At 70.2% G+C, this 16,700-nt stretch overlaps 5 protein-coding genes across 5 annotated transcripts; 3 read left to right on the top strand and 2 right to left on the bottom strand.

The window, feature by feature from the left end:
- Positions 1 to 342: 342 nt before the first annotated feature.
- On the top strand, positions 343 to 2,253 carry V1510DRAFT_215100 (endoplasmic reticulum Oxidoreductin 1-domain-containing protein). Its single transcript, XM_066930472.1, has one exon. The coding sequence runs from the start codon at positions 459 to 461 to the stop codon at positions 2,049 to 2,051; it is 1,593 nt and encodes a 530-aa protein (XP_066787660.1). The 5' UTR covers positions 343 to 458; the 3' UTR covers positions 2,052 to 2,253.
- Positions 2,193 to 3,273, top strand: V1510DRAFT_404293 (autophagy protein Apg6-domain-containing protein; the record flags this gene model as incomplete). The annotated part of the gene is made up of 2 exons (XM_066932231.1): positions 2,193 to 2,364; positions 2,396 to 3,273. 2 exons carry the CDS (start codon positions 2,193 to 2,195, stop codon positions 3,271 to 3,273), a joined length of 1,050 nt encoding a protein of 349 aa, XP_066787659.1.
- Positions 3,274 to 5,383: 2,110 nt separating this feature from the next.
- Positions 5,384 to 6,277, top strand: V1510DRAFT_215056 (uncharacterized protein). Its single transcript, XM_066930471.1, has 2 exons — positions 5,384 to 5,930; positions 5,962 to 6,277. Exons 1-2 carry the CDS (start codon positions 5,494 to 5,496, stop codon positions 6,101 to 6,103), a joined length of 579 nt encoding a protein of 192 aa, XP_066787658.1. The 5' UTR covers positions 5,384 to 5,493; the 3' UTR covers positions 6,104 to 6,277.
- Positions 6,278 to 6,514: 237 nt separating this feature from the next.
- Positions 6,515 to 11,685, bottom strand: V1510DRAFT_397460 (Golgi CORVET complex core vacuolar protein 8-domain-containing protein; the record flags this gene model as incomplete). The annotated part of the gene is made up of 3 exons (XM_066931908.1): positions 7,164 to 11,685; positions 6,854 to 7,010; positions 6,515 to 6,727 (listed from the first exon to the last, which is right to left on the bottom strand). The coding sequence occupies exons 1-3, from the start codon at positions 11,639 to 11,641 to the stop codon at positions 6,515 to 6,517; spliced, it is 4,848 nt and encodes a 1,615-aa protein (XP_066787657.1). The 5' UTR covers positions 11,642 to 11,685.
- Positions 11,686 to 11,755: 70 nt separating this feature from the next.
- V1510DRAFT_437992 (P-loop containing nucleoside triphosphate hydrolase protein) lies at positions 11,756 to 16,128 on the bottom strand. The gene is made up of 2 exons (XM_066935589.1): positions 15,379 to 16,128; positions 11,756 to 15,327 (listed from the first exon to the last, which is right to left on the bottom strand). Exons 1-2 carry the CDS (start codon positions 16,069 to 16,071, stop codon positions 11,842 to 11,844), a joined length of 4,179 nt encoding a protein of 1,392 aa, XP_066787656.1. The 5' UTR covers positions 16,072 to 16,128; the 3' UTR covers positions 11,756 to 11,841.
- Positions 16,129 to 16,700: the final 572 nt, after the last annotated feature.

Genomic DNA, 16,700 nt, shown 5'->3' with positions numbered 1-16,700 from the left:
CCGCAGACGTCATCGCTGCGCCACGCCTGCTGAATAATCAGATACCAGCCGCGCGATCACACGATCAGCGAACGCCATGGAGCCCGATGGAACACGGCGCGCCTCGTGTCGCACAAGACACTCCGGCCCAGCGGGCGCACGGACGTAGCGGACCGCCAGGGGATGGCCCGTCCAGGCGTATCTACCGGCAGCCGTGGGGGTCCCGCGCGGGACCCGCGCGGTTTGTGGCTACCAAGCGGGCGAGCCGGCAGCCGCACGGCGTGCGGCGCGGACCGCCCGCACGGCGCGCCTCCAAGCCGCCGGCCGCGCGGCGACGGGCGCGGGCTGGCGGGCGCGGCGTCCCGCGCCGCACGCGCCGCACACCGCCCATTCGCGCGCCGCACGCGTGGCGCGGGCCAGAAGGCAACGTGGTATCATCGCCATTATTAATCCCGATCCATCACCATCCTCCCTCAACGATGCTCTGGCCCAGACTGATTGCCGTGGCCTGCGCGGCCGGCGCGGCCGCGCAGATCCTACAGCCGTCAGACGAGATCGAGGCCTCCGGCGTGACCGTTGGTGCGATCGAGCAGGCCAACCGGGCGGCGGTGCTTCCGCTCGTGAAGGACATGGTCTCGACCTCGGACTTTTACCGGTACTACTTCCTCGACCTCTACGGGCGGCCGTGTCCGTTCTGGCCGGACGACGGGCTGTGCGGCAACCGCGCGTGCGCGGTCGACACAATTGATGACGACAGCCAGGTGCCCGAGATCTGGCGGCGCGAGAACCTGGGCTCGCTCTCGGCAGGCTCGATCTCGGCCGACGGCGACTTCCCGCTGTCGGAGGAGTCGTGCGTGCTCGAGGCCGCCGGCGGCGGCGTCGGCGTGCGCGACTACTGCATCCCCGAGGACGAGTCGATGGACTCGCAGGGCGTGTACGTGTCGCTCGTCGACAACCCCGAGCGGTTCACGGGCTACGTCGGCGAGCACGCCAACACGATCTGGCGCGCAATCTACACCGAGAACTGCTTCGAGCGCGAGGAGCTCGGCGCGGACGCGGCCGCGCTCGAGCAGGTCGTGCGCGAGGACAGCAAGCACGTGGCCCTCGAGGGCGGCGAGCGCGGCCGCGCCGCGCTCAACGCCGACGCGCAGTGCGTCGAGAAGCGCGCGTTCTACAAGGTGATCTCGGGCATGCACGCCAGCATCTCGACGCACCTCGCGGCCGACTACCTCGACGCCGACACCGAGCAGTGGGGCCCGAGCCTGCCGGTGTTCCTCGACAAGGTCGGCCGGTTCCCGGACCGCGTGGCCAACATCTACTTCAACTACGCGCTCGTGTCCAAGGCGGTCGCCAAGCTGCGCGACTACCTCGACGACTTCACGTTCTGCACGGCCGCCCAGAGCTACGACAACGAGATCCGCCGGAAGACCGCGCTGCTGGCGATGGAGGCGGCCAAGGTCCCGGAGCTGCTCGACGTCTCGGCCATGTTCCTGGACGACTCCCAGCTCAAGGAGGAGTTCCGGCTGCGCTTCGTCAACGTCTCGCGCATCATCGACTGCACCGGCTGCGACAAGTGCCGGCTCTGGGGCAAGCTCCAGGTGACGGGCTACGCGACCGCGCTCAAGCTGCTGTTCGAGCTGCCGGACGGCGCCGCCGAGCTGCCGCCGCTGCGCCTGCGCCGCACCGAGATGGTCGCGCTCATCAACACCTACGACCGGCTCGCGCGCTCGATCGACCTGATCGCCGAGTTCCGCGCCATGGCCGCACGGCCCCAGGCCGACCGGCTGCAGACGGCGCTGGCGGCCGTCGGCGCCGGCGTGCGCGCCGGCGCCGCGCACCTCGCCGCCGCCTGGGCCGACTACTGGGCCCGGCCCTGGAGCCCGGAGTTCTCGTTCGCCGGCGAGGGCCTGCGCTTCATCTTGCGGTCGTACGTCGAGCTGCCCAAAAACCTGTGGCGGCTGGGCCTCTACCACGCCGACCGCCTCTGGACGCGGTTCATCGGCCGCGACGAGATCCTCGTGCGCGAGCACTACGCGCAGCAGCAGACGCTGACCGCCCACGACGAGCTCTAGACGTGTACATAGCTTTGGCCTCGGCCCCATGCATATATAGACTACATTTTCACGCTTATGCCCCACGCCCCGCGCCACGCCGCACGCCGCAATCTCGCGCCACTCCACTCCAGCTCACCGTCCACCAGCAGCGCAGCCGCGATGATCAACACGACGACGGCGTTCATGCCCGCGCCCGGCACGCCCGAGCGCGAGGCGCGCAAGCCCAGTGCGCAGCCGGTCGTCCAGCTCTGCCAGCGCTGCCGGCTGCCGCTGCGGATCCACGAGTCGCTCGAGGACCTCTCGGCGGCGCAGTTCAACCTGCTGGTCTCGAGTAAGTGCGTGCGCGGCCGCGGCTGACCCAGGCACGGCGACAGGCCCTGGCGCGGTCGAGTATCCGGCGAACCTGCTCGAGGAGCCCACCAAGCAGGCCTACCCGCCGGACCGGCTCGGATACTACGGCGACGCGGCGCGGACGGCCGGGACCGCGACGCCGCGGACGGCCGAGCGGCGGGCGTCGGCGTTCTCGGCGCGCACCATGTCGCTGCCGACGGACTCGTTCGTGTACCTGACGCAGTCGCACGTCACCAACGCGCAGCCGGTGCTGATCGCAGACGTGCACCATGTGACGGACGCGGACGAGGCCGGCCTGGCGCCGCCGACAGACGCCGGCCGCGACGAGCACTCGCTGTCGAGCAAGTTCAAGTCGTCCGACCGGCTCTTCGACATGCTCTCCAACAAGAGCGACATCGACCACCCGATCTGCACCGAGTGCACCGAGCTCCTGATCGAGCGGCTCAAGCAGCAGTTTGCCGAGACCCGCAAGGACCGCGACGCGTACATCGAGTTCCTGAACCAGATGCAGAACGACGTGCCGACCAAGGAGGAGGAGGAGGTCGCGGCCAAGGAGCTCGAGCGGATCGAGCGCGAGCAGGCGGCCGTGCTGGACGACCTCAACCGGGTCGAGGCCGAGCGGCGGCAGGTCGAGGCCGAGGTCGCCGACCTCGAGCGGCAGTCGGCCGAGCTCGACGCCGAGGAGGCCGAGTTCTGGGCTGCGCGCAACGCGTTTGCGGAGGAGTACGAGGGCTTTCTGAGCGAGCGCGACGCCATCAAGCTGCAGTACCAGTACGACGTGGCCCACCTGGACAAGCTGCGGGCGACCAACGTCTACAGCGACATTCTGGCGATCGAGGGCGAGCCGTCGACGGCGAGCCGCATGCCCAAGGGCTCGCGCCGGCGGTAGCGCGGACGGGCGCTCTGCAGGCGGAGCTCCTGGGCCGCCGCATGGACCGCGTGCTAGAGACAATACAGTAGATCTAAAAAAAGACGGGCAACGCGTCGGACGCGGGTGCGGGCTTTTGGCGGGTGAGACGACGCGCCGGATGCGTGCCGGGGCCGGCGCCGGATCGGGGTGCAGGGCGCCTGCGCGGGCGGCGAGACGGCCTGGGGTGCCTGGTGCCCTGCGTCGATCGACGCCGCCATGACGCAGCCGCAGACGGGTCGTGCGCGGGCCGGGTACGATCGGCCGGCGCGCGGGTACGCGCTGATCTGCGGGTCGTGCCCGCGAGGGCCAGCCGGGCGGTCGAACGCGGCGGCCATCGTTCTAGCGGCTTGGCAAGGCTTGGCATGCTTGGACTGCAGCCCGATGCGACTGTGGCACAGTAGTCCTCCAGCGTACGCCAGCGGCCGGGCCCCGCCGACAGCCCCCTCAGCGGCGCCAGCACGCCACACGCAGGCGACGGCGATGGGGCTTGCCTGTCTGGTCGTGGCGCGTCCTCGTGTACGCGGCCAACGCGCGACGGCGACGGCACCACTGCGCGACTGCTGCACGCCCGGAGGCCTGTGAGTGGCCGGGTGCCGTGGCTGGCCGCCGTGGCGCGAGAGGGCGGGGGCCCCCGCTGCGCCCAGGCGCCCAGACGGCGGGGGCGGTGCGCTGGGCGGTGCGCTGGGCGCAGCCCGCTCGTCCGTGCCGGCGCGCGGGAGCCGGTGCGACCCGCGGGCGGGCCCCATGGCGACCCGCGCCAACGCGCAGCCGACGGCGACCCAGGGCTGTGGTACGTGACGCAATGCGGGTGTGCCTAGCCCAGCGCCACCTTGGCCGGGCCATGACTCTGGTCGTCTCCACCGGCCCCACGGCGACAGGGGGGGCTCCGCCAGCAGCCAAGCCAGGCTCGCTAGGCGGTGCAGGCCGCGCGGTAGGCCCGCGCCGCGGGCGCTGCGACTGCCGGGGTCGGCCCGGCTTATCGCGCGCGGGCGCAGCCGGTCACAGCAGCGCGCTGGTGCGCCGGCGCGTCCATGCACGCGTGCAGTAGCGCGCGGCTGTCGGCCCAGACGGGCGTAAGGCAGACGCGTTCCTGCGGCCGCTCTAGTCTGCGTACAATACGGTAAGCGGGGAGCAGCCTGCCACTCTCATGGCTCTGTGTCGCAGACAGCCCCTACACCGGGCCCGACGCGGCTTAGCGGCTCGGATCGGCGCCGCCGTTACGTAAGACCGATGCGACTCCTGGCTGTGCGTAGACCGCGGCCGCGTGTCTGGGGAGGACCAGGAACACGCGGGCGCACGCGCGGCCGTGGCTCGCTAGCGGACGAACGCCGGCGCCGGCCGACGCAGGCGGGCGGCGGACGCGCCGCTGCACTGGGGCGCGGCCGGCTGCAGCCGGCGCACTACGCTGATGGCTCGGCGGCGGTGCGGATCCGGGCGGCGCAGCCAGCGCCGCCAGCGATACCCTGGGCGACGGCGCCGGGCGGACCCTGGGGCGCGCGGCTGCCGCCGTCGCCGCGGCCAGCGCGCTCGGCACGCAGCGCCCGGGCCGGTAGCCGTCCTGGTCGGCGTTCCGGGGGGAGGTCGCGGGCGCAGGCCGTTGACAGGTCCCAACACGGCTAGCGCGCAACGGCCGCGCTAACCCAGGTCCTTGGGACCCCTCCCGATGCCGCATCGTCCGGCAGGCACTAGCTGGAGTGGCACTCGTCATCGTCGCACCTAGACCGCTGTCGGCTAGGCGCTGCGCCTGCATGCGCCCACCCTCGATCAGGCCGTTCTATTTTTACGGCCCAGCCGCGCATCGCGCCGTCCGCCTGCCCGTTTCGGCGCAAGGCTGCGCGGGCATCCACGTATGCCCGGCACGACGGGGGCCCGTACCCTCCGTACCCAGCCGCCGGCACTCGGTATCGCGCAGGCCGGTGAAAGCATCCAAACCTAAAACGGGGCTACTGCAGGCCACGGCCGCTGCAGGCAAGACATGATATACCTCTGGGGGTCTATTAATCAGGACACACTCTCGGCGACCGGACCATCTTCACCGTTTTATAAACCGGCCCTGCTGCTTCATCGCGCTCTGTCTGTCTCGCACGCACGTATACCGGCGCCAATTGGTCTCCCGGACTCCTGCCGCTAGCTTCCCCGTCCGGCCGCGCCGCTCCCGTCTGCCCCGCGCCGTTTTCTGTCCGTTTCCCCGAGATCGAGATGTCGCTCTTCCGCAAGCGCAGCAAGGCCGATGGCCCCTCCGGCAAGGAGAACTTCACCAAGGAGGACCGCCGCGTGCTCAAGACCTCCGAGGCTCTGCAGGACCCGATCCTGTCGGCCATGGTCGAGGAGCAGCCGTTCCAGGTCTCGGCCAACCGTGGCGAGGTCCAGACCTCGCCGGACATGAACGTCCGCGACATCTTTGGGAACAAGATCGTGAATCCCGACCTGAGCAACCCGACGCGGTCGCGCGACGAGCGCCCGCTCGACACCATCCGCGGCTTTGAGTACTCGGCCAACGGCGACAAGGCCTACCGGGACTACATCTTCCGCGAGCGCCTGCCCTGGGACGAGCGGCGAGCGTACGGCTCGTCGCCGTACGGCGCCGTGCCGCCGCCGCCGCCGCCGCAGCAGCAGCCGAGCTACAGCCAGGAGAAGTATGTGCGCCGAGGGACGAGCTGACGACAGTGTGCCGCGGGCGCCCATTCAGTTTGGTGGCGACGGCTCGTCGGCGCTGGCCGACGAGTACAACAAAATCAACCTGGACGCAATCCAGGCCAGCAAGGACAAGAAGAAGAAAAAGGGACTGTTCCGGCGGAGCAAGAACTAGACACTGTAAATATATGCTATGTACGAAACAAAATGGTGCGCGGGGGCAGGGCGCTGCTGGCTGCGAGGCGGGCGGTGGCTGTGCGGGGTGGCGTTGCGGCTATATGTGCGGGGCGCAGCACGACGAGCGCGCGGCTATATGATGAGCACGCGGTACATGAGCGCGCGGCTATATGATGAGCACGCGGTACGTGTGCGCGCGGCTATATGCTGCGCGGCTATATGCTGCGCGGCTATATGCTGAGCGGCTTTATGCTGCGCACGCGGCAGCATCCTGCGCACGCGGCTGCATCCTGTCACGCGCCTACAGCCCACGCGCCTACATCCTGCGGCCGTATGCTGCGGCTATATGATGTTCATTGCGCCTGCGGCTATATGCTGTCCATTGCGCCTGCGGCTATCCTTCGTCGCCTCATTGGCAGATGATGCACTCGTAGCCCTCCCCAACGTCCTTGCGGCCGTCTGCCACGGCCTGGCCCAGCGCCTGGCCGAGTCCGGCGCCCGTCTGCCGCGTCCGCGACCCGTCCACGAGCTTTTCGATGCACATCCGGTGGTACGTGTGTCCGCACCGGAACACCACCAGCGAGTCCATCTCGCCCGCGCGCAGGTGCGCCGGCGCGCGGCCCTCGTCGCGGCCCAGCAAGCCCATCCCGTTGCCGGCGTGCTTCATATGGATGACGCCCGAGTTGAACTCGTAGTCCAGCAGCGACGCCGAGTCCGACAGTCCGTTGGCCGGCGCCGTCGAGCCGACCGCCGGCGTCCACGCGCGCTCGCCGGCTGGCGCATCCAGCTCGTCGTCGTCGTCGTAGCCGTAGTCCTCGCCGGGCTTGAGGAAGATGGTCCTGGCCTTGGGCGGCTCCGGCACAGCGTGCGCCGGAAGCGCAGTGGACGACGACGACGACGCCAGGCTCATGCGGTCGGCGTCGCTGGCGCTGGTCGTCCGGTTGTGCGACCGGCTGCGCGACCGGCTCGAGCTGGCCGTGCGCGCCGAGTACGGCGGCGCCAGGCTGCGGCGGAACGAGCCGGCGCTCGAGCCGGTCGTCGAGAGCAGCGTGGTCGACGGCACGATGGTCTCGTCGTCGTCGTCGTCATCCGACGAGGACGACGACGAGCTGGCCGAGCGTCGGCGCCGGCTCGCGCGGCCCCGCGGCTCGCGCGGCTCGTCCCGCGGCTCGTCAAAGTGCCGGCCCACGGTGACCGCGGCGACCGGGGCCGCGTCGTCGCCGCGCAGCAGCGCGCCCACGGCGTCGTCGCCGCCCGGGCTCGGAAACCGCTGGCGGCGGCGGCGCTCGACGACCTTGCGCTTGCGCTCCCACGCCCAGTAGACGTCCGCGGGCGCGGCAGAGCCCCAGGCCTTGCGGCCGCAGCCCTCGCAGGTGCCCGGCCCGCTCTTGCCGCTGCTCTGGATCTTCCAGCCCTGCTTGCGCAGGTCGTAGACCTTGGTGACGTGGACCATCAGGTCGCGGTTGAGCAGCCGGTTCGTCAGGCTCAGCAGCTGGCGCTCGTAGACGTAGGCCTCGAAGACGTTGGCCAGGACGCTGCGCAGGTTCGCCAGCGACGGCGAGCCCGCGGCCGCGCGGTCCAGGAACGCCTCGAGGATGTGCAGAAACGAGACCGAGGGCTGGAGCGAGCCGCCGGCGGCCGGCGTCGGGCTGTCGGCCGCGCGGCCGGCCCGCGCCACGCTCGACGCCGACGACGTGGCCACCAGCAGCGCCGAGAACACGTCCTGCACGAGCCGGCGCAGGAACACGACCGTCTTGCGCGTGGACGGCAGCACGTACGCGGCCGTGTCCGGCTGGCCCGCGGCCTCCGGCACCAGCGCCGCCGACACGTCCTGGGTGAGCGCGACAACCGCGTCGATCAGCTCCAGCCACGTCGCCTCCGGCTCGGTCAGCGCGTCCTTGTCGGACACGGACGAGCCCGACGACAGCACGCTGCCGCCGCTGCCGTCGGGCTTCACGCGGCGGGCGCCGCGGCCCTTGGCCGTGCGCTCCGAGCACAGGCGGACGCCGAAGATCACGTACTGCTGCAGCTGGCGCTGGGTCTCGGCCAGCCGCTTCTCGTCCGAGACCACGCGGCGGGTCAGGCCGGCGCTCTTGCGGCGGCCGCGCATCTGCTCCTCCGGGAAGAGCCCGAGCAGCTCGCGCCGCAGGTGGTCCAGGTGCATCGTCAGCCGCTTGATGGCCTCGGCGTACTGGCCCTCGGACCGCAGCAGGAAGATCTCGCCGTCGATGACGCCGGCGGCCTCGAGCGCCGACAGCACCATGCTCAGCCGGACGTCGCCCTTCTGCAGGTACCGCAGGAAGTGGATCACGCGGGCCGAGTCGTGCTCGCACAGCAGCGAGATGTACGTCTCGCGGGCCTGCTGCGTGTTCCACGGCGCGCGCAGCTTGCGGGCCAGGACCGCCGCGGGCGAGTCCTGGAAGAACTCGCGCTCGAAGAGCGTGCGCAGGTAGACGAGCTGCAGCGGCCGCGCGTCGCGCAGCCGGTCGTAGAGCGCGGCGTGCAGGTCCGGCATCGTGCGGTCGACGAGGTCGGCGGCGCGGGCCGGGTCGAGCCGCACCAGCCGCTCGTAGTTGGCCGCGACCGTGTCGCGGACGTCCCGGCGCTGGCGCTCGGTCAGCGCCGAGCGCGGGCCGAGGCACTCGTCGATGCAGCCAAAGACGTCGTCGCGGTTGGGCCCGTCCTCGTCGTCGAAGTAGGCCTGGATGAGCTTGGCGTAGCGCTTTTCCGCGCGGAAGATCCACTTGAGCACGCGGTAGTACTTGACGTCCACGAACTGCGCGATCAGCTCGTCCACGTTCGGCGGCTTGTACACCGACAGCAGGTACTCGATCGACAGCTGGCAGTCGTCGGCGAGCTCGGGCCGCGGCGGCGCGCACAGCCGCATGAGCACGTTCTTCATGAGCGTGCCCGAGAGCATGATGAACTGCGGGTACTTGGCCAGGTTGCGCGCGACGAGCATGTCCAGGTAGATGGTGTCCTTGGCCGTGAAGTCCTTGGACATGACGTCGAGCAGCGTGTTGACGACGTACTGGCGCGTGACCGACCGGCCGAACGCCGTGTCGTCGTCCGCGCCGGGCTCGCTCTGCGCCTCGTTGAGGAACGCGTCCTCGAAGGCCTCGTTCATGGCGACCACGAAGTTGGGCGCGTCGAAGCCGAGCAGCAGCCGCAGGTACGGGAACGGCGGCTCGTCGCCGTCGGTCGTGCGCACCTCGTGGCCGCCCTGGCGCGGCCACACGACGGGCGTGCCCACGAAGAGAAAGTAGTAGAGCGCGGCCTTGGCGCGGTCGGCGTCCGCGTCGTCGATGTACTGCCCCGTGGGGTAGACGCGCCCGGTGAAGATGTACGAGATGTACGTGTAGACCTTGGAGATGTTGGCGGCCAGCGCGCGCTGGGCGGCCTCGTCGCCGCCGGCGTTGTACCGCCGGATCATGGCCACAAAGTCCGTCATCGGCGCGACGTAGTCGCCCAGCGACTGGTTCCAGACGTAGATCAGCGCGTCGTAGAGCTCGTGCGACCGGCACATGGTCGTGACCTGGTCGATGTCGAAGCTCGTCGGCTCGAGGTGGCAGATCACGTCCTCGAGGCGCTCGTTGAGGTTGAGCGACGAGAACATCGAGATCATCTGCTTGACGATCTCGGGCGGCACCTCGGCGATCTTCTCGGTCAGGATGTACGCCTCGAGCGTCTCGAAGAAGATCTCGACCTTGTTGGCGGTCTCGAAGCACTCGTACACGCCCTCGAACAGCACGTCCTCGGCGTCGGCCACGTAGCACGCCTCGAAACACACCTCGGCCAGCTCGGAGATGTACCGGAAGCGCTCGTCGTAGTGCGACATGTGCTCCTCCTCGGTCGCCGCCGGCGTCGCCGGCACGCTGTCCGAGAGCGAGTACCGCAGCGCGGTCAGGATCATGTCGACGAGCGTGTCGTACACGGTCGCGTGCCGCTTCTGCTCGTCCTCGGGCAGCCCGATCGTGATCTGGTCCGTCTCGCCCTTGTAGTACTTGATCGCCAGCCGGATCGCGTCCACGAACGACTCGGCCTCCATCAGCGACAGCAGCCGCTCGGCCCACGACGACAGCTGCCCCACGGCGAACTCGTACGAGCCCAGCAGGAAGATCCGACTCTTGAACGTGCGGAAGCTGTTGAAGAACGCGTCCGGGATGGTTGCGTAGTGCTCGCCGCCGTCCGCGGCCGTGATCACGAGGTCGTGCAGCTGCGCCGAGAAGTAGTCGTGCCGCATGAGCTGCCGCGGGATCAGGTCCTCGGTCTCGGTCGCGGTCATGCTGGCCTCGTTGAGCACCAGCAGCCGCTGCGTAATGGTCACCAGCAGGATCATCTGCGAGTTGAGCCACTGGAGCGCCACGATGGCCTCGTCCGCGACGTAGCGCTTGCGCAGGTTGAAGTCCATCTGCTTGCCAGTGCCGTCGCGCGACTTGGGGTCGTTGCGCACCGTCACGCCCACGATCGTCACCACGTTCGACCAGCAGTACGCCAGCCGCGGGTTCTCGCTCTCGAGCACGGGGCCCTCCTTCTCGCGCGGCCGCAGCGCTCGCGGCGCCGTCGTCGGGAACCAGTCCAGGCACCCCGACAGCCCCATCGTGTCCGAGATCGTCTTGGGCCGGCTGGTCTTGAACTGCGTCTGCGGCACCGGGCTCGTCGAGATGATCACCAGCAGGTGCGGCGTCATGATCGCCACCAGCCCGCGCACGTCCGTCGCGTGCGGCGTGTTGCCCGGCGCCAGCGTGCCGAACGCCAGCACCGACGTCGCCTTGCGCGGCTTGCCGGGGCCGCGCCCCGGCGCCGCCGGGTACCGGCCCAGCAGCCGCGTCGTCTGCATCGACTTCTGCATCAGCTGCGTCGTGTTGATGTGCGCAAACGCCATTCCGCGGTCGTCCGCCGACACCACGGCCGTGTGCCGCTTGCCGAGGAACCCGACGTGCAGCACGGCCGCGCCGTCGACGTGGCCCTCGCGCGCGCCCGCCTTGTCTGCCGGCACCGGCACCAGGTGGAACCGCGGCGTCAGCGGCTTGCTCACGCGCCACACAAACACGTGCCCGCGCTCGTGCCCGCTGGCTATGTGCGTGTAGTCCGCCGTGAACGCCAGCGCCGTCACCGCGCCGGCCTCGGCCTTGATGTTCATCCCCAGCGTGTACAGCATGTTCTGGTTGTAGTCAAACACGAGCACGTACCCGCGCGACGTGCCCACCGCGATCGACGCCGCGATTGTGATGCACGTCGGCGTGCCGTACGACTGCCGCCCGCTTTCCGAGTAGACCTGGGACGACAGCTTGCGCAGCTTGGTCCACCGCACCACTTCCCACGGCATCTTCTCGTCCGACGGCAGGTGGTCGAACGCCTCGTCAAAGGCGGCGGTCGAGATCGACGAGATCCGCGACCGCGCCACCGACGGCGCCGGCGACGACGACCGCAGCGACGCGTACGACGGCGACTGCAGCCGCGTGTGGAACCGCCGGTCAAACGGCCGGACAGGGCCGGCCGTGAACACAGAGTCTGTCGACGCGATCGACGACATGGCTTCAGATCCGGACGGCCGGGGTACCGGGAAGCCGCGGGTCTGTTGTTAGCGGATTCCGACGGGCAGGGGCCGGGAAGGCATATAGCCGCATATAGCCGCCGCCCGCAGGGCGCACCCTCGACGGAGTCGCCGCCGGAGGCTCACCAGTGACCGAGCCTCCGGCGCGACTCCGTCCGTGTAGCTGCCCTTCGGGCAGCTCACACCGCCAGCACCTGGTCGTGGAACGCCTGGGCGGCCAGCGTCTCCAGCTTGGCCAGCTCGCCCGACGACTCGCACATCGACCGGAACAGCGAGTCCGGCTGCTGGAGCAGCGAGTGCGGGCGGTCAAACTCCTTGATGGTGCCGTGGTCCAGCACAAGGATCATGTCGTAGTCGATGATGGACCGCAGGCGGTGGGCGATGGTCAGCACTGTCGTGTTGGCAAACTCGTCGCGGATGGTGTCCTGGATCTGCTTGTCGGTGTCGTAGTCGATCGACGCCGTCGCCTCGTCCAGCAAGATGACCTTGGGCGCCTTCAGGAGCGAGCGGGCCAGGCACATGAGCTGCCGCTGGCCCTGGGACAGGTTGGCGCCGCCCTCGGTGACGGCCGAGGCCAGGTCGTAGAACACGTTGACGTTGCGGGCGCCGTCGGCGGTGGACGGCCCGGCCAGCTCGTCGTCGATGAGGCGCACGCGGCGCAGCGCCAGGAAGATGTCGGCGTCCGAGTAGCGGTCGAAGGGGTCGAGGTTGGACCGGATGGTGCCCGTGAACAGCGTCGGGTCCTGGGGGATGATGGTCAGGCCCTGGCGCAGGTCGTCGAGGCCGATGGACGCGATGTCGATGCCGTCGATCAGGATGCGGCCCGAGTCCGGCTCGAGGAAGCGGAAGAACGCGGACGCGATCGTGGACTTGCCGGCGCCGGTGCGGCCGACGACGCCCACCTTCCAGCACGACTGCACGACGAAGGTGATGTTGCTGATGACGAGCGGCAGCTCGGGCGCGTACCGCAGCGACAGGTTGTCGACGACGATCTCGCCCTTGGACGGCCAGTCCGGCGGCACGCGGTGGCCGGCGACCACGGCCGGCGCCTCCTGGTCGACGTCGATGTACTCGTTCACGCGCTCGACCGAGTTCATGTTGATCTCGTTCTGGGCGTGCGTGAACAGCAGCCACAGCACGTTCTCGGAGAACATGGCCGAGTACGTGAGCGACAGGCCGGCCAGGCCCGAGTCCATGTGGCGGGCCGAGAGCACGATGAAGAGCGCGGTGGCGGCCGTGACCAGGCCGCCGAGCGAGTCCGAGCGGAACGACATCCAGCGGCCCGAGGCCCACGACACGTAGTACGGCCGCGTGTTGGTGTCGAGCTTGTCCATGTTCTTGAGGATGAACCGGGCCTCGTAGCCGTAGGCGCGGATGGTGCTGATGCCGGCCATGGTCTCGCCAAAGTGCTGGAAGATGGGCGAGCGCGTGGTGGACGAGATGCGGCGGACCTCGCGCGACGTCTTGACGTAGTAGACGTTGACCATGACGAACGCCATGGAGATGAGCGCGGCCGCGAAGAGGAACGAGGGGATGATGGCCGAGATCATGATGAGGATGGCCGCGATGCTGACGACGCCCTGGACGATCGAGAGCTGGGTGGCGGCGACCTCGAGGTCGACGGCCTCGATGTCCTTGGAGAACCGGTTGATGATGCGGCCGACGGGGGTGGTGTCGAAGAAGCGGGGCGTGGCGCGCAGGATGGCGTCGAGCAGGTTCTCGAAGATCTGGCGGGACGCGCGCAGGCTGCCGAAGAAGACGACGCCCTCGCGCAGGAACGAGAGCCCGACGTAGACGAGCGAGACCGCGGCGTAGACGGCGCAGTAGTAGAGCGGGCCGCGGCGGCCGGCGGCCTCGGTCACGGCCGTGTCGCCGGCGGACGCCCACTGGCGGATCCAGAGCGACTGGCCGAGGACGGCGAGCTGGTGGGCGACCACGAGCGCGACCACGAGCGCCCAGTACCAGGCCGAGCCCATGGCCGAGAGGTAGCGCCAGTACGTGCGCAGGGTGACCGCGCCCTCCTGCTGCGTCTCGGCCAGCTTGGCGCCGCCGAGCGACGGCACGACCATGGCCTCCTCGTCGACCTCGGCCGGCGCGGGCGCGGGCGCGGGGACCGGCTCGCGCGCCGTCGCCGTGGGCTCGCCGACCGGGTCCGAGTGGTCGACCAGGCTCGTGTGGCTCGGCGGCCGGCTGGCCGCCTGCGACGCCGTCCGCAGCACCAGGTCGTCCGAGCCCAGCGCGCCGGTCTTGGCCACGGCCATCGGCGAGCCCTGGGTGCGGATCCGGCCGTTGTCCATGATGACGACGTGCGCGGCGCCGGCCAGCGTGAGCGCCACGTTGTGCGAGACCAGGATGCACGTCCGGCCGGCCATCAGCTCGCCGCGGATGCCGTGCTCGTAGATCCACGCGGCCGAGTGCGAGTCGATCGCCGAGAGGCAGTCGTCCAGGATCACGTGGCGCGCGTGCGAGTACAGCGCGCGCGCCAGCGAGATGCGCTGCTTCTGGCCGCCCGACAGCGCGATGCCCTTCTCGCCCACCACGGTCTCGTCGCCGGCGTCCAGGATCTCGAGGTCGCGCGTGAGCGCGCACGCGCGCACGACGGCCGCGTACCGCTGCTTGTTGTAGCCCGAGTCGAAGAGGATGTTGTTGCGGATGGTGTCGTTGAGCAGCCACGCGTGCTGCGCGCAGTACGCCACCGACTCGGTGTGCTCGCCGTCCGCGCTGGCGGCCTCGCCGGACGGCAGGAACACCTGGCCGCCGAGCAGCGTCATCTCGCCGAGCAGGGCCAGCAGCATGGACGTCTTGCCGCAGCCGGTCGGGCCCACGACGAGGTTGAGCCGGCCGACCTGGAACGCGACCGACAGCCCGCGCAGCTGGAACTCGGCCGCGCTCTCGCCGGAGCCCCAGGAGAACGTGGCGTTGTCGAAGCCGATGTACGGCGCGTCGCGGCCGCGCGGCGCGGCCAGCTGGTCGTACTTGGTGGTCTCGTCCTCGCCGAAGAAGGTCTGCACGCGGCGCAGCGACGTGACCGCGTCCATCAGGTGGTAGATCACGTCCGTCAGGCTGTCGATGGGCGTGCGGATCAGGTTGAACACCGACACGGCCGAGAACGCGACCGCGGGCGTGAGCTCGCGGCCGGCCAGCACCGTGTGCGCCAGGAACGTGGCCAGCGTCATGAACAGCGGCAGGCCGAACCACACGATCACCGACAGCGCCCAGACCAGGTACCGGCGGTAGATGTGCCCCAGCTCGGTGCGGCGGATGTCGAGCATGGCCGCGCGGAACCGCGGCTCCCACGCGAAGAACTTGATGATCTTGATGGACTGCAGCACCTCGTTGGTCTTCTCGATCCGGCGGTCGGTGGTCTCCATGAGCTCGGCCTGGATCCGGCCAAAGAGCCGGGACGTGTAGTAGTTGACGGGCGCGGCGGCGGCCATGACGGCCATGCCCGCGAACGCCGACGTGCCCATGATCCGGTAGAGCCAGACGCAGGCGACGATGAGCAGCAGGAACGCGCGGATGACGGCGTACATGAACCCGGCGGCCTCGGAGATCATGAAGGCGTCGACCGACATCAGGTTGATGACCGAGCCGGAGCTCATGCGCGCGCCGGGCCGGTCCGGCGCGCCGTCGTCCTTCTTGGCGGCGGCGGCGTCCTTGGCGTCCTTGCGGCGCGGCCGCTTGTCGTCGTCGTCGGGCGCGGCGGCGGCCGACACGCGGCGGCGGAGCGCCTTGGCGTAGATCTCGGCCACGAGGATGCACCGCAGCTTCATGGACACGCGGCGGAAGCCCCACGACGACTGCGACACGGCGACGGCGTTGCCGACGGCGGCCACGACCATCACGGCCACGAAGAAGTAGCCCATGTGCGCGGGCGTGCGGGCCGGGCTCTCGACGTACTCGAGCACGGCCTTGATCACGACCGACGGCGTCAGCGAGAAGCCGACGTAGGCCAGCGACCACGCGGTCGAGATCACGAGCTCCTTGGTGAGGAAGCGGAAGATGGCCAGGACCAGGCTGGACGCGCGGCGCTGGGCGCGGAACTGCGTCAGCACGTTGGCCGTGCGCAGGTCGTCGTCCAGGTCCCAGAGGTCGCCGAGCTCGAGCGTCTTGCGGTAGCCGGTCGCGACGATGTCGTTGAGGAACGAGAACGTCAGGAGCGAGTACAGGCTGGCGTACGTCTCGCGGCAGGGCTCGAGCCCGCGGAGGACCTCGACGTAGGCCGGGATGGGCCGGACCGGCGACAGCAGCCCGACGGCGGTGAGCGCGCCGGCGACGGCGGTGTGGAGCGCGGCGAGCACGAGCGCGGCGGCGGGCGCGCGCCGGATCACGGCCGAGCGCGCGTCCAGGACGGCGACGAAGAACGCGGCGAGGTAGAGCGCGAACGAGTGGATGTAGATCGCGGTCATGTGGCCGCGCGCGCGGCCGGAGCGCGAGTACTTGAGCGCGGCCAGGAACGCGGCGTACGCCCAGTACGCGACCAGGGCCGCGCTCGACGCCGCGGCCGGCACGCTGGCGCCGGCCGCGGGCCGCGCCAGCAGCGCGGCCGCGTGCGCCAGCACCGCGACGGCAACCAGGCCCAGCTCGGCCGTCTTGCGCAGCCACAGCGCGTGGTCCGCGCCCTTGTGGAGGAACACGATGTCCGTGTCGGCGCCGGTGATCTGCGCCAGCCGCGAGTGTTTGGCGCGGCTCACCGGCACGCGGCCGGCGGCCGGCGCGCGTCCGATCAGCCGGTCGCCCGCGTCCTCGGCGTCGCCCAGCCCGTCGTGCGTGCGCATGCGGTACAGCGACGCCGTGTCGGCGTCCGCGCTCAGCGGATCAGGCTCGTCGCCGTCGTCCGACGGCGTGCCAAAGACAAACGTCGCGTCGGCCGCGGTCGTCCCGCGCGCGTAGCGCGCGCGGCGGCCGCGCACCAGCAGACCGGCGTCGGTCGCCGCCACGGCCGCCAGCGACGCCGCGGCCACAGCCAGCGGCACGGCCACGCCCAGGTACTGCTGGCGCGCGCATTCGGAGAAGTCGTCGACCTCCCAGAGCGGAG

This window comes from Dipodascopsis tothii (genome assembly GCF_038497935.1).
Source record: "Dipodascopsis tothii strain CBS 759.85 unplaced genomic scaffold V1510scaffold_26, whole genome shotgun sequence".
In the NCBI taxonomy this organism is placed as follows: Eukaryota; Fungi; Ascomycota; class Lipomycetes; order Lipomycetales; family Lipomycetaceae; genus Neoaidaea; species Neoaidaea tothii.
This window is presented reverse-complemented; position numbering and strand designations above follow the sequence as displayed.